Source organism: Ahaetulla prasina, chromosome 12, assembly GCF_028640845.1.
Source record: "Ahaetulla prasina isolate Xishuangbanna chromosome 12, ASM2864084v1, whole genome shotgun sequence".
Taxonomy (NCBI): domain Eukaryota; kingdom Metazoa; phylum Chordata; class Lepidosauria; order Squamata; family Colubridae; genus Ahaetulla; species Ahaetulla prasina.
The window spans coordinates 73,325-87,971 of NC_080550.1; the positions used below are offsets into that span (position 1 = coordinate 73,325).

At 44.8% G+C, this 14,647-nt stretch overlaps 1 protein-coding gene across 4 annotated transcripts; it reads right to left on the reverse strand.

Annotated features, from left to right (window-relative positions):
- Nucleotides 1-1,808: 1,808 nt before the first annotated feature.
- LOC131184243 (carbohydrate sulfotransferase 4-like) lies at nt 1,809-12,158 on the reverse strand. Of its 4 annotated transcripts, XM_058155328.1 has the most exons (3): nt 11,402-12,158; nt 7,835-8,361; nt 1,809-7,380 (listed from the first exon to the last, which is right to left on the reverse strand). In XM_058155328.1, exons 2-3 carry the CDS (start codon nt 7,991-7,993, stop codon nt 6,223-6,225), a joined length of 1,317 nt encoding a protein of 438 aa, XP_058011311.1. In that variant the 5' UTR covers nt 7,994-8,361; nt 11,402-12,158; the 3' UTR covers nt 1,809-6,222. The 4 variants fall into 4 exon arrangements, with proteins under 4 accessions (XP_058011311.1, XP_058011313.1, XP_058011310.1 ...); XM_058155330.1 differs by lacking the exon at nt 7,835-8,361 and having other exon boundaries at nt 11,402-11,562; XM_058155327.1 differs by lacking the exon at nt 11,402-12,158 and having other exon boundaries at nt 7,835-11,379.
- Nucleotides 12,159-14,647: the final 2,489 nt, after the last annotated feature.

Sequence of the window (14,647 nt, forward strand, 5' to 3'; positions counted from 1 at the left end):
TAGACCAGGGGTGAAATGCTCCCAGTTCGGACAGGATTGCCTGTTCCGGTAGCGATTGCAGTGGGTGGTTCGGAGGACCAATAGCAAAAATCCCTGCCCCCACCCCCTCTCAGCTGAGCCGCGCGATCATCAGAGGTTTTCTTTTTTTACTTTTTCTTCAGCCAAAAAAAATGCTTTTCTTGTTCAAAAAAGTTTTATTTTGACATTCTTATCCAATAACATATCCAATAACATATTTAATGTACCATCATATACAATTAATCGGATCTGCCCGGTCACCACCCCCTTCCTTTTCCTTTTACTCTCCTTCTCTACCTTCTTCTACTTTCCATAACCATCCTCCCCCTCTCTTATCTACATCCTCTCCTCTTTCCTCCCTACTCCTTTCTTCTCCCTCTTCCCCTCTTCCTTCCTTTCCTCCTCCTCCTCTTCTCTTTCCTCCTTCTCTCTTCTACTTCCTTCTTTCCCATCATTCTAAAGTAGTAGCCAGGCAGGTCCGATCTTACATTAATTATACATCTTCAATCATCTTTGTACATTAACTATCAATCCATTTCTGCCCCTCCCTCCCTTCCCTTCCTCCCCACCCCCAGGACTTCCGAGAACCGAATACAGGGTATAAAACTAACAACAAAATTAAAATCTAGCACAAATCATAATCCATAGTCATTCCTTAAAACCTCCACTCCTTCCAAAGACAAAGAAGATACTTTTCTTCCAATCCATTATATATCAGACCATTCCACTCCTAGAGTTCTCAAAGTTTCCGATTGAGTTAGTGTTTATTCTTGAATAAAGTACATAGTTTTAATATCCAACCTTCATCAATCAATATCAAAACAACGTTCCATCTTCCAATATTCACCAAGGTTCTTCTAAAATGTCTTTCTTCCTAAGCAGTCTCTCAAAATAGTTCATATTTCCAACTTAGTTTCTTTAATTTTTCTGTCCAACCTTCAAGGGTAAGCAATAGTCCATCTTTTCACATCTTTAACATTTATATATACAACAAATAATATTACAAATATCCAAAGTATCAATTGTAATAATTAAAATCTTCGCTTTACCTTACTTATATCAAATAACATTATTAAAATTACACCTATAACTTATCCAAAATATATCTATTATAACAATTACATTCTAATTAACATTACATCCATCTCTTAAATATAATATTTAATCCAAATTCCTAAATTTTACTATCTATCCTCCAAAATTAAACAATATTCCATCTTCCTATTCCTTTTTACCTTAAATATATCAAATAGTACCCCTAAAATTACACATTTATATCCACAATAAATCATTTACAAAATTAACCATAATCATATATAATAAAGTTAAACATTCTCCTCCTTCTTCTGTCTTACACATTTTCACCATCTATTCACCATTCAACTTTACATCTGTTAACAAAGAATTCCCAATCTTTAATACATTAGTATAAAAATCTCGTGCTTTACAAATTGTGTTGAGAAAATACTTTCTTCCTTTATAATTCAGTGTTAAACCAGCTGGAACCTCCCATCTAAAATATATCTGATGTTTCTTAAGCTCATCCACCAGAAAGGCAAATTCTTTTCTCTTTCTTAACATTTTAGGAGGAATTTCCTTCATCATTATTATATCTTGTCCTAATATTTGAAATTTATTTTTATAAAATGCTCAAAATTCCATACCTAATCCTCTTATTTGTAAAATAAATAACCACATCTCTCGGTAAACACTTCTGCCTTGCCCACCAAGAATTAACACGATAAATTTTTCAATATTAACTTCAAAATCTTCTGGTTCCATTCCCTCTATCTGAGCAAAGGCCTGAATAAAAATCTCTTTCAAATTTTCTTCCTTACACTCTCTTATTCCTCTCACCCTTATAGCATATTCCATTAATTTATATTGTAATATAACCCTTTCTTCCTCTGCCTTATCAGCCTTAACCTGAATATCATCTATTTTATTTTCTAAATTCAAATTAATTTGAACTTCATCTATTTTCCTTTGCAAATCTGAATTAATTTGGTTAAATTCATTCAGTCTTTCTTCTGTCTGTGTACTAGATAACAATAATGGGGTAATTGATTCCTTTAATTTTTTCATCTCCCTACTCTGCTCTTCCACCAAATCCTTAAAATCCAGTATTTCTTTCTCCATTTCATTAAATTTTTGATCTATTTCTGAAAGATGAGCCTCCATAAGCTCCTGTAAAAAGTTCCTTAGACTTTCTTTAATATCCTCTCTCAATTTCCGTACCTGAAGTGAAGAAATTTCCAATATTTTAGAAGTGGTTAAATCTCTTTGCTTAAAAGCCATTTTTAAACTAAGTAATATCAAAAAGAAGAAAAAAGAAAGGAGGGGAATAAAAAGAAAAAAAAACCCAATAAATTTTTCTTCTTAAACACTGTAAGAAAAAGATAATAAAAAAAAAATAGATTTTTTTAAAAAAAGAATTCCATTTTTAAAAAAAATCTTGTTATTTTCTTCTTAAAGGTTCCACGCCAGCAATTGTAATCAGCATTTCCTTAGCTTTCACTTTCAAAACACAAAACGCCATCTTTCATCTCCACTCTTAAGTACAAATAACTTCTCTGTCAGGGAGTTAAAATCATCTTACAAACAAATGCCAGCCCTCCTGCTTTCGGCTCTTTCCGTGTTGACAATTTATCAATAATCCTCTTCAGTCACGGAGATGGATGCTGCGTTTTGCTCTGCTTTTGCAGAGGCGATCTGGATTCTGGAGCTTTTTTTGAGCTATAGAAGGAGCGTTCCCATCAAACCACCAGAAATCATTCTGGGGCTTTTCTTGGGGGCTCAACTTCAGCTCAAATGCTCATCATCTCCCTCCTTGCCCGAGGGTAGAGATTTACGAGCTGTTGACAGCAGATTAACGCTGTCTAAACAGCTCTCACAGAATCACAAAGAACAGGCGGACTGAGATTGCCCGCCATTTAGCGCAGCGAAGCCACCCGGAAGCCCCCCCCCCAAAAAAATGCTTTTAAAGGTTAAAAAAAAAGCCTGTTCTGTCCTCCCTCGCCTCCGTCTGCGTGATGGCTTAATTAGCCGGCACTATCAGCTCTGGGAGCAGAATAGCCAGCGTCTGCGAAGAGCCTCTGTTATCTTCCACAACGCTGGTGAGTCACCCAGAAACAAACCAGCTCTTAGTGGATTTGCCTGTTACAAAGAGACACAGCAGCTCTCGCTGCCTTTTATATCCTGTCGGGTGTGGCTCCATGACTCAGCACTTCCTGGGCCTGCCCCACCCTTGCTTCTGTTGTTCCCTCCTCTCCTGCCTACGAAACCTGGGGTTCAACCAAGCCTGATTGCTGTCAGCTGGGTCTGCAGGCGTGGCCTGGGGGAGGAAAGAATCAGGGGATGGAGGCCTCATTATCTCTACCTGGCCTGCTTCTGGCTCCTGGAGCTGAGCCAGGGAAGCCGGTGCTCCCGAGGTAAGTACTGACGGCCCTTCCCCCTCACTGTCCGTCACTTTCTGGCAGCAGGCCTGGCTCCAAGTTACTTTCTGGCAGCAGGCCCGGCTCGGGGGGCGCAGACACAACAAAGCCTCTGATGATCGCACAGCTCAGCTGGGATCGTCAGAACCCTTTAAAAGCATTTTTTCTACAACCTCTTCAGCTGAGCCTTTTGAGACAAAGACTTAAAACCACGAAACCAACAATTAAATTAGTGAGGACGTGGACTAAGGAGGCTATAAATCTGCCTTGACTGCTCTGATTGGAATGTTTTCAAAAATACCTTTGCAGACTTAGATGAACTCACAGATACTGTAACATCATTTGTCAGCTTCTGTGAAGACCTATGTGTATCGATCAGGAACTTGTGAATACACAGTAACAATAAACCTTGGCTCACAGCTAAACTCAGACAGCTACGTCGTACCAAAGAGGAAGCCTACAGAAAAGGTGATAGAATGCTGTGCAATCAGGCCAGAAACATATTAACAAGGGAGATCAGCGCAGCAAAAATAAACTACTCTGAAATGCTAAGAAATCAGTTCTCAACAAACCAGCAAACGTGAAAAACTCTTAAAAATATCACCAGCTACAGCCTTCCCAGGCCAAAAGAAATCAACAACTGGCAGATGACATAAACGTGTTTTATTGCAGGTTTGAAGGAAAGTACAGCCACCTTTCTCCAAAAACCCCATTCCAGATACACCAACAACAGCCAAACCCCCTACAACTGGCCCCATCCCATTGGGTTCACAACCCTTGGTGATCACAGAAAAGGAAGTGCAAGATCTATTTCACAGACAGAAGCCAGGAAAAGCACCAGGCCCAGAAAAAGATAACCCCTTCTTGCCTAAAACTCTTTGTTGACCAATTGGCCCCCATCTTCACCCAAATCTTCAATAAATCATTAGAGATGTGCTATGTTCCTCCTTGTTTCAAACGCTCCACTATCCCAGTGCTGAAGAAGCCCTCCACCAAGGAAATGAATAACTACAGATCAGTTGCTCTAACAACTGTAGTCATGAAAACCTTTGAAAGGCTAGTGCTGTCCCATCTGAAAACCATCATGGATCCACTGTTAGACCCCTTGCAATTTGCATACCGAGCAAATAGAATAACAGATGATGCTGTTAAAATGGCTCTGCACTACATCCTACAACATCTTGAATCTCCAAAGACTTATGTAAGGGTCCTCTTTGTAGACTTTAGTTCAGCATTCAATACCATCATACCGGACATTCTTCTAACTAAACTGAATCAGCTAGCAGTACCTGAACACACTTGTAAGTGGATCACAAGCTTCCTAACAGACAGGAAGCAGCAGGTGAAGATAGGCAAAAATCGCATCAGATACCTGTACAATTAGCACAGGAGCCCCCCAGGGCTGTGTGCTCTCCCCACTTGTCTCTATATACCAATGACTGCATCTCAAAAGATCCATCTGTTAAACTTCTGAAGTTCGCAGATGATACAACAGTGATCAGTCTCATTCAAGACAATGATGAATCTGCATACAGATGGGAGGTTGAACAACTAGCCTCATGGTGTGACCAGAACAATCTGAAACTGAACACACTCAAAACCGTAGAAATGGTGATAGACTTTAGGAGACACCCTCCCATACTTCCACCTCCCACATATATGCTAGTCATTCCTGACTCTAGGGGGCAGTGCTCATCTCCGTTTCAAAGCCAAAGAGCCAGTGGTGTCCCAAGACAGCTCTGTGGTCATGTGGCCAGCATGACTAAATGCAAAGGTGCACAGAAAGCTGTTACCTTCCCACCAAAAGTGGTCCCTAGTTTTCTACTTGCATTTTTACATGCTTTCAAACTGCTAGGTTGGCAGAAGTATCAACAGTAGAGATCTTGAAATTTCTAGGTTCCATCATATCTCAAGACCTAAAATGGACACCTAACATCAAAAATGTCATCAAAAAAGCACAGCAAAAATGTTCTTTCTGCACCAACTCAGGAAGCTCAAACTCCCTAAGGAGCTGCTGATACAGTTCTACAGAGGAATTTTTGAGTCTGTCACCTGCACCTCTATAACTGGTTTGGTTCTCCAACCCAACAAGACAGGCACAAACTTCAGAGGATAATTAAAACTGCAGAAAAAACAATGGCTACCAACCTGCCTTCCATTGAGGACCTGTATACTGCACGAGTCAAAAAGAGGGCTGTGAAAATATTTACTGACCCCTTATATCCTGGACATAAATTGTTTCAATTCCTATCCTCAAAATGAAGCTATAGAGCACTGCACCCCAGGACAACTAGACACAAGAACAGTTTTTTCAGAATGCTGTCACTCTGCTAAACAAATAATTCCCTCAACACTGTCAAACTATTCACTAAGGCTGCATTACTATTACTATTAATCTTCTCACCTTTCCCATCACCCATATCCTCCCACTATGATTGCATGACTGTAACTTTGTTGCTTGTATCCTTATGATATTGTTTCCAGATTGCTTATTTGTACCCTATGACTATCATTAAAGTTTGTACCTTATGATTCTTGATGAATGTTTCCTGTCCTTTTATGTACACTGAGAACATATGCACCAAAGACAAATTCCTTGTGTGTCCAATCACACTTAGCTAATAAAGAATTCTATTCTATTCTATTCTATTCTATTCTATTCTATTCTATTCTATTCTATTCTATTCTATTCTATTCTATTCTATTCTATTCTATTCTATTCTATTCATGTTGGGATCCATCTACACAGGCTGCAGCTTCCTGAAGCAGTCTAGTTGTGATGCTTTGAACTGCTGGAAGCTGGACAGGCAGTTTTTATATTCAACTTGGCCAAGAGGTCAAATGCCATGTTCTTTTGTTCATCCTCAGATCTAGCAGGCCGGTAACCCAAATGTTTCATAGCTTCCTTGCAGATATTTTGTAATACTGTTGTTTGGAGATAAGAAAGAGTCTTTCTCCAAGCCTGTGACACATTCATTGCATCTCTGGCATCAGTATCAAAGACCTTGGTACCAAAGCCTTGGCCATGTGTGATGTGCTGCACCCAGGACTGAAGACTGGGAAGGAAGGGAAGCCCTGCAAACTGATAAAGCTGAGCAGCTCTTGCCAAGGGAGCCTTAACGATATCCTCATAGCGCACCAAGATGTAGCGATCTTTCAGGGGCTGCTTGACTTCAGTGTATATGTCAATGTGACTTTTGCAAATTGCCTTCATGGCAGCATAGGGCTTCATGTCATTCATATTATTATGCCCCACCACAATCTTTGTGTCATGGGCAAGTTCATTTGCCACGTTCTCACGGGAATGGAAAACAGCCCTGGGATCACGGACCAGGTGGATGATTCTGAGGTCCAGGGAGGGGTCAGTGAGGAGAGGATAAAGCACCTTGATGTTGAAGAAACGGACTTCCTTTAAGACAACATGGCTGTATGTCTTACAAGCCTCTTCCACTTTGCTGAATGGATAATTTCCACAGAGTGTCTTGCAGGAGTGTTTGGAGATGATGTCACTGCGCTGGAAAAGGTCACATGCAGGGGGGGAACACAAAGCCCGGCTGGTCTCCCACTGAAAGAGCGCAGACTTATTCCTGTGCTCATTCATATAGGCATCAAAGACGGACATGTCACACTTGAAGACTGAGCGAATAAGGTCCCGCACTGCCATGTGCAAGACCTTGGCGCTGTTTTGGTACATAGTTGCCCACACGTGCCAGGCTGGCTCCATCAGGTAGAAAACACTGGGGTGCTGACTGAAGAGCTGCCCTACAAAGGATGAGCCAGACCTCCAAGAGGAAAGGATGAGGATATGCTTCTGAATCACCTTTTCCTGGGGAGTGTACTGAAGCTGAAAAATGAGACACAGGAGAACTGCTAGCTGGATTGCTAAGATCACCAGGATGTCAGTCTTGTTCAGCTTCAACATGGCTGCCTGGTGAGAGAGAGAGAGCAAAAGACAGACAAGTGTCAAAATGCTAAACTATGTTCTTTGTTATCTCAACAGCTGCTGCTAGTAGTTGCTTGTGGTAACTGTCCTGTAAACCAGGGGTCTCCAACCTTGTCAACTTTAAGACTTGTGGACTTCAACTCCCAGAATTCCTCACCCAGCAAAGCTTTTGGACTCATGCTGGAGCCCATCCTCCGGGAACTTCTCTCTCTCAAGAATGTGTCATTCTAGAGTAGGGGTCTCCAACCTTGTCAACTTTAAGACTTGTTCTGGGAGTTGAAATCCACAAGTCTTAAAGTTGACAAGGTTGGAGAACCCTGCTGTAAACTGTACAATCATACTTGGAATATTGTGTGTTGTTCAGCTTATCACACCTAAAAATAATTATTTGACTTGACTTGTGTCAGGTTTCAGATAGGCGCTTGGAAAGAAGACAAACCAGGTTCCTGGGTGTAGCAATCTTTATCCGGCGCTCCGGCACATTCCAACAATCACAGTGAAGAAAATAGTCAGCGCTATCACGCAGTGCTGTCCACCACCTTTTTAATGTCTTCCACATTCCACCCATGACTCCACCCTCCAGCCACGCCCCCAACATGCTTTCAGCCTGTAACTCAGCCAACACCCCGCCCCTTAATCCTGGCTGGCCAGCTAGTTCCTTAGACAAGCCGAGACTCAGCAAAGTTTCCACGGCTTGTTTCTGTCAGCTGTTTAGTGGCCCCGCCTCCCAGTTGTGCTGCAGGGATGCCAGCATCGGCTTCCGGGAACATGGCTGTGGCCACAGCAGTGGTGAGAGTTTCATGCTGTGTCTGGTATGGTGACAGAAGCACCAGTGCTGGTGTGGCCTGGATGAATCCACAATTGGTGTTGGACCATATGTGAGTTTCCTGGCCCCGCCTGAATGACAGCTCCAAGCATCATCGCGTCAGGGCTGACATGCGGGCCCCCCTACCACAAGGAGAGCATCTGGAAAATAAAACTCAAAGTTAGAAAGGTTTTGGCACTCATGTACCTGGCACTCATGTACCTCCTGGTTTATCAAGATGCTTGTGATGGAATCTGGTAAGCAATTTTGCCGTGTTAACGTCCTGCAAAGGTACCCAGGACATCTCCACTAAAGGGTATCCCTTCCATAAACAAGGTACTGCAAGCAACCTCGGTGCCAGTGTGCATCCAGGATTTCCTCTACCACATAATGACGGCTCAGCGGAGTATGGATATTTTAAGGCCGGTTCTTTGGCAAACAACGTCTTTAGATGTTCGAAGGCTTGCTGACACACCAATGACCATTGCACCAATTGTTCTGGATGTGGCTTTTGGACTGAATGTTTGTGTTGTAAATGTTGTACCTTGAACGTATCTTTTCTTTTATGTACACTGAGAGCATATGCACCAAGACAAATTCCTTGTGTGTTCAATCACACTTGGCCAATAAAATTCTATTCTATTCTATTCTATTCTATTTCAAGAGATCCATTAATGGAAGAGCCACTTGAGCAAAGGATGGGATGAACTGTCTGTAAAAATTCGCAAACCCCAAGAAGCTCTGTAACTGTTTTCGCGTTCTTGGGTCTTGCCAGTCTAACATGGCCTTTATTTTTGCAGGGTCCACCTCCACACCCTTTGGAAAAATGCAGAATCCCAAATAGTCTAATTGCGACTTGTGGAACTTGCATTTCAACAGTTTGATGTATAGCTTGATGGCGAACAACTTGCTTAAGACCTGGCTTACAAGGGTGATGTGTTCTTCCAAGGTTTTTTTATATATTAATATGTCAATCAGATACACAAGCACCCCGTTGTATAGATGTTCCTGCAAAACCTCATTGATCAATTGCATAAATACAGTGAGTGCTCCCTGTAAGCCGAATGGCATCACTTGGAACTGATAACTTCCCAGCAGGCAGTTGAACGCTGTCTTCCATTCATCGTCAGGTTTTATGCGAACCCTGTAAAACGTCTCATGGAGACCTAACTTAGTAAAGACCATACCCTCTGCCAAGCGAGCCAGCATGTCTTTCATTAACAGTAGGGGGTACATATGCTCTGCACAAACAGTGTTGATCCCCCTAAAGTCAACGAAGGTTGACTCAGTCTTCCATCCTTTATAAGGTAGGTAAAATGAGGACCCAGATTGTTGGGGGCAATTAAGTTGACTTTGTATATAATATACAAATGGATGAAGACTATTGCTTAACACATTGTAAGCCGCCCTGAGTCTTCAGAGAAGGGCGGGATATCAATTCAAATTAAAAAAAAACCACATAGTCGTAATCCTCCATCCTTCTTTTCTCAGAAAAGAACAGGAGCGGCTACCCTGGACCTAGCCGGCTGTATAAGCCCCCTTTTCAAATTCTTTTCTATATAAGCCCTCATTTCTGTTAGCTCCTGGGGAGTCATCAAATACATCTTAGGCTTTGGTAGGGTCCCCTGGCAGAATTTCGATAGTGCAATCCGTAGCACGGTGTGGAGGTAAGTGATCAGACTTCTGTTCACTATAAACTTCGTTCAGATCACTATATTTTTTAGGGAGTCCAATATGCTTCCCGGAGGGACTGTTCTGTGTGTTGTGACCCAGGCTCAAGTAGGTAGTAGGAAACTCAGTCAGTATAAAAACAAACAAACTTTATTTGAACAGTTGAGAATTACTTCATTCTCAGCGTAGTTCAACTAAATTAAAGCAATTTCCTCCCAACACAATTCCTCAGTCCTATCACCAACCTTGGTCCAATTAGGCAAACTGCCAAAGGCCTTTCTTGGCAAAAGTTCAGAAGACATCGATACAAAATAAATGCAACAAGACAAAGCTATCAACGTTTTCAGGCAAAGAGCCCAAACGCCGTTCCTGGTCTTTTAAACCTTATGGGAGGGGACGATCATCTCTTGCCCCTACTCCCAAGTCGTCCTCTTTGCTTGAGCTGCTCTTGCCTTCTGGCAGTTCTTCTCATGCATGCATTAGGAACAGGCTCCTCCTGTTCCTCTGCCTCACCACTGTCAGTTTCTGGAGGCTCTGGAGTCCACACCTCACTCCCCAATGGCCTTGATCCCACCTCAGCCTCCGACGCAGAGCCCTCATCCAGGCCTTCCCCACTCTCCAGGACTGGCCCACACTCTTCTCAGCCTCATCATTGTCCGACTCCGTTGCCAGCTCCACAGGCTGCTGGCAGACCACAACACTGTGTGTGGGCATTTCCAATCACTTGGGGGGATTTCATCCGCTCATGTGGGGGCGGATCAGGGCCTATCCCAATCCGAAGATGTCAACAACGCCCCCACCAGATTGTCGGACCGCACTTATCAAGCCAGGCCAGGCCCAACACTATCTCTTCCATTATTCTGGGGACTACCACAAAATGGGTAGATAGACCCCTTGTGGGGGCCTATCTCCAACATCAATTGCTCTGTGGCCTGGACCAATCCACAATCGGCATTGGACCTGTATGTGAGTCTCCTGGCCCCGCCTAAATGACAGCCCCCAGCAGCATCGCATCGGGGCTGACACCTTGTTCTGTAGAAATAGGCCTAGACCCCACTTTCCCACCCTTTTCCCAGGCAGAGGAAGTCTAAGAGTGATCAGAAAATTATAGTTCTCACAACACTAGTTGTTGTAGAACTTACATGACAAGGCAAATTTTTATATCCAGTTCATTAGATAAGAGATCCAATTGATTTTTGGAAAGCTCCATAAAATTGTAAGATGGCAGTTTCCATCTCTTTAATGTAACAACCCAATCTTTATTCTACTGCTGGTCACAGTCCAGACTGAGTGTGGACAGCTGGTAGTTATTGGCTTGGTCAATGAAGCAGAATGTGGCTGCTGTAAACACAATTATCATCTGACACTTGTTAATTTTGCAAGGGTCATAATTCAGTCTGGCCTCTGCTATTTTCCTACACAAGAAAGCAGTTGCATCTCACGACTCTGTTTAGGGCCCTCTTCCCCATGTGCCGCATGGTCTTCAGCTTCCAGACTATACATTTCCTACTTAGCACTTCTCTCACTTACCTCTTGAGCCTCTGGGAGTTGAAAGGAGCTCACAACTTTTTTATTGGCTGCAGCCAGCTAGGAAAAAAACTGTCCCTTCCCAGAGCAGAGGCAGCACGCACTGCCTGCCAGCTGTGATTCAATATACACTGCTTTGGGAAAGAGCTGCTAGGAGGAAAAGATTCCAAAAGGAAAGGAGGAAAGGGGAGGAGAGGTAATGTGGGGGGAGCCTCATTAGGCCAGCCCATCCTCTACAGTACAGAAACAATAGGCACTAGAAGAAATAGGGATGTCCTTACAAATGCCTGAGGAGGGTGGCCCAAAATTAAAGTCTAGGAAGGGTGCTCTACGTTTTCCTTCCCACATGTAGAACTGAGGACAATTACTGGAATGCAACCCAGGCTCTCTTTCATCCTGCTCATGCTATATCTGCAGAACAAATGGACACAGCAGGTTTACTGAATGCCAAGTTTAGGGAAAAACGCAGGCTGAATGCATTGTGAATCAAAGTTTGGGCCATGCCAGGGCCAAGGACACAACTCTGAAGGACGACTGATGGTAAACTACCTGCCTCTCTTCCCAGGTGCCCTAAGTACCAGGAAAGGAAACAGCTTCGCTTAGCCCAGACCTGAAATTCTGCCCATCAGCCAGGGCACAATGATACTTGAAGGAAACACAAGGGCCCTTGCCACATGGCTCTGCATAGAAATCTGTCTTGCTATAACCAGGAGGTCCAAAGAAAGGACAGTCAACAGGTGATCATACTGATGGGAAAAAGTGAAGTCCATTTCCTCTGTTGGCAGAGGAGATGGTCCCATACATTCCAGCTATCCTGGGCACAGCTATTCATGTGCTAGAAGAATAAAGGGGGCTGGAGCCTTGGACCGCGTCGTGCCTTTGCGGCTTCTGACCCGGCGACGAACTCGACCAGCTCCCTGGTATAACGAGGAGCTGAGAGAGATGAAGCGCCGGAAAAGAAGCCTAGAGAGCGCCTGGAGGTCCAGCCGCTCCGAACCAGACCGAACACTAGTGAGGTCATATATTCAGACCTATCTAGTGGCGATCAGGGTGGCGAAACATAACTATTTCTCCGCACTCATCGCATCGGCAGATAATCGCCCAGCCACCCTGTTTAGGGTGACCCGCTCCCTGCTTAGGCAGGAGGCTCGGGAGGACCCCTTACAGGGACGTGCTGAGGATTTTGTTCAATATCTGTCTGATAAAATCGCTCAGATTCGGGATGGCTTGGACACTGATTGGATAGATTCAGGTGGGATGGCGGAGACGAGTCTTGAGAATGTTATCTGGGCTGAGTTCGATCCTGTGACTCCTGAGGACATGGACAGGTTGTTGGGTAGGCTGAACTCCACCACATGTTTATTGGACCCGTGTCCCTCCTGGATGGTGCTGGCCACCCGGGAGGTTACACGAGGCTGGCTCCAGGAAGTTACCAACGCTTCTTTGTTGGAGGGTGTTTTCCCTGCCGCTTTGAAAGAGGCGGTGGTGAGGCCCCTCCTTAAGAAGCCCTCCCTGGACCCGGCTATTTTAGCGAACTATCGTCCAGTCTCCAACCTTCGCTTTTTAGCGAAGGTTGTTGAGAGTGTGGTGGCATATCAGCTTCCTCAGCACCTGGAGGAATCTGTCTATCTGGACCCGTTCCAGTCCGGTTTCAGGCCCGGTTACAGCACCAAGACGGCTTTGGTCGCGTTGGTGGATGACCTCTGGAGAGCCCGGGACAGGGGATGTTCCTCTGTCCTGGTCCTTTTAGATCTCTCAGCGGCTTTTGATACCATCGACCATGGTATCCTGCTGCGACGGTTGGAGGGATTGGGGGTGGGAGGCACCGTTTATCGGTGGTTCTCCTCCTATCTCTCTGACCGTTCGCAGACGGTGTTGGCAGGGGGGCAGAGATCGGCCCCGAGGCGCCTCACTTGTGGGGTGCCTCAGGGGTCTGTTCTCTCGCCTCTCCTGTTCAACATCTACATGAAGCCGCTGGGTGAGGTTATCCGTGGGTTCGGGGTGGATTATCATCTGTACGCTGATGATACGCAGCTGTACATTTCCACCCCGAACCACCCCAACGAAGCTGTCGAGGTGATGGGCCGGTGCCTTGAGGCCGTGCGGGTCTGGATGGGGAGGAACAGGCTCCAACTCAACCCTTCCAAGACAGAGTGGCTGTGGGTACCGGCGTCCCGGTACAGTCAGCTTACACCATCGCTGACTGTGGGGGAGGAAGTACTGACCCCCAGGGAGGGAGTGCGCAACTTAGGCGTTCTCCTGGACGATCGGCTGTCCTTAGAGAACCATTTGACAGCCGTCGCCAGGGGAGCATTCTATCAGGTCCATCTGATTCGCCAGTTGCGCCCCTTCCTTGACCGTGATGCCTTGCGCACAGTCACTCACGCCTCGTCACTTCCGCCTGGACTATTGCAATGCTCTCTACATGGGGCTCCTTGAAGAGCACCGGAGGCTCAGTTAGTCCAGAATGCGGCCGCGGGTGATAGAGGGAGCACCGCGTTGCTCCCATATAACACCTATCCTGCGCGGCCTGCACTGGCTACCGGTAGTCTTTCGGGTGCAATTCAAGGTTTTGGTGACCACCTTTAAAGCGCTCCATGGCTTAGGACCGGGATACCTTCGAGACCGCCTTCTGCCGCCGATTGCCTCCCAACGACCTGTGCGCTCCCACAGAGTGGGCCTCCTCAGGGTGCCGTCGACCAAACAATGTAGGTTGGCGGCCCCCAGGGGGAGGGCCTTCTCTGTGGCGGCACCAGCCCTGTGGAACGAGCTCCCTCCAGGATTACGACAACTACCCGACCTCCGGACCTTCAGACGGGAACTGAAGACTTTATTGTTTCAGCGTGCAGGACTAGCCTAAGATAAAAGGTTTTAGCATATTTTAATGGGGTTTTATAGGTTTTTTATTTTTTAGTGATCAGGCCATGATATTATCTAGTTTTAATTGGGTTTTAATGTTTATTTATTGTACTGTTTTAATATGCCTGTGAACCGCCCTGAGTCCTACGGGAGATGGTGCGGTATATAAGTTCGATTAATAAAATAAAATAAATAAGGAGAGTTAGTTGAATTCCAAGCAGCATGTCTTTGGCCAGGTGTTGGCTTTTCCACATTCTCCTCTTCCCTCCCTTCTTCCCTAGCTCTAATGGAACAACGGAGTTGGAAGTGTCTTCTAGTCCAAACCCTGCTCAAACAGGAAACCCTATACTATTTCACACAAATGGCTGTCCAATTTCTTCTTAAAAACCT

What these genes read in the sequence shown, in the direction of transcription:
- LOC131184243 (XM_058155328.1), bottom strand. Translation starts at nt 7,993, where the DNA reads ATGTTGGGGGCGTGGCTGGAGGGTGGAGTCATGGGTGGAATGTGGAAG. An exon ending in TTGCTACACCCAGGAACCTG is followed by an intron (nt 7,381 to 7,834) that starts GTTTGTCTTCTT and finishes CTCTCTCACCAG; the next exon opens with GCAGCCATGTTGAAGCTGAA.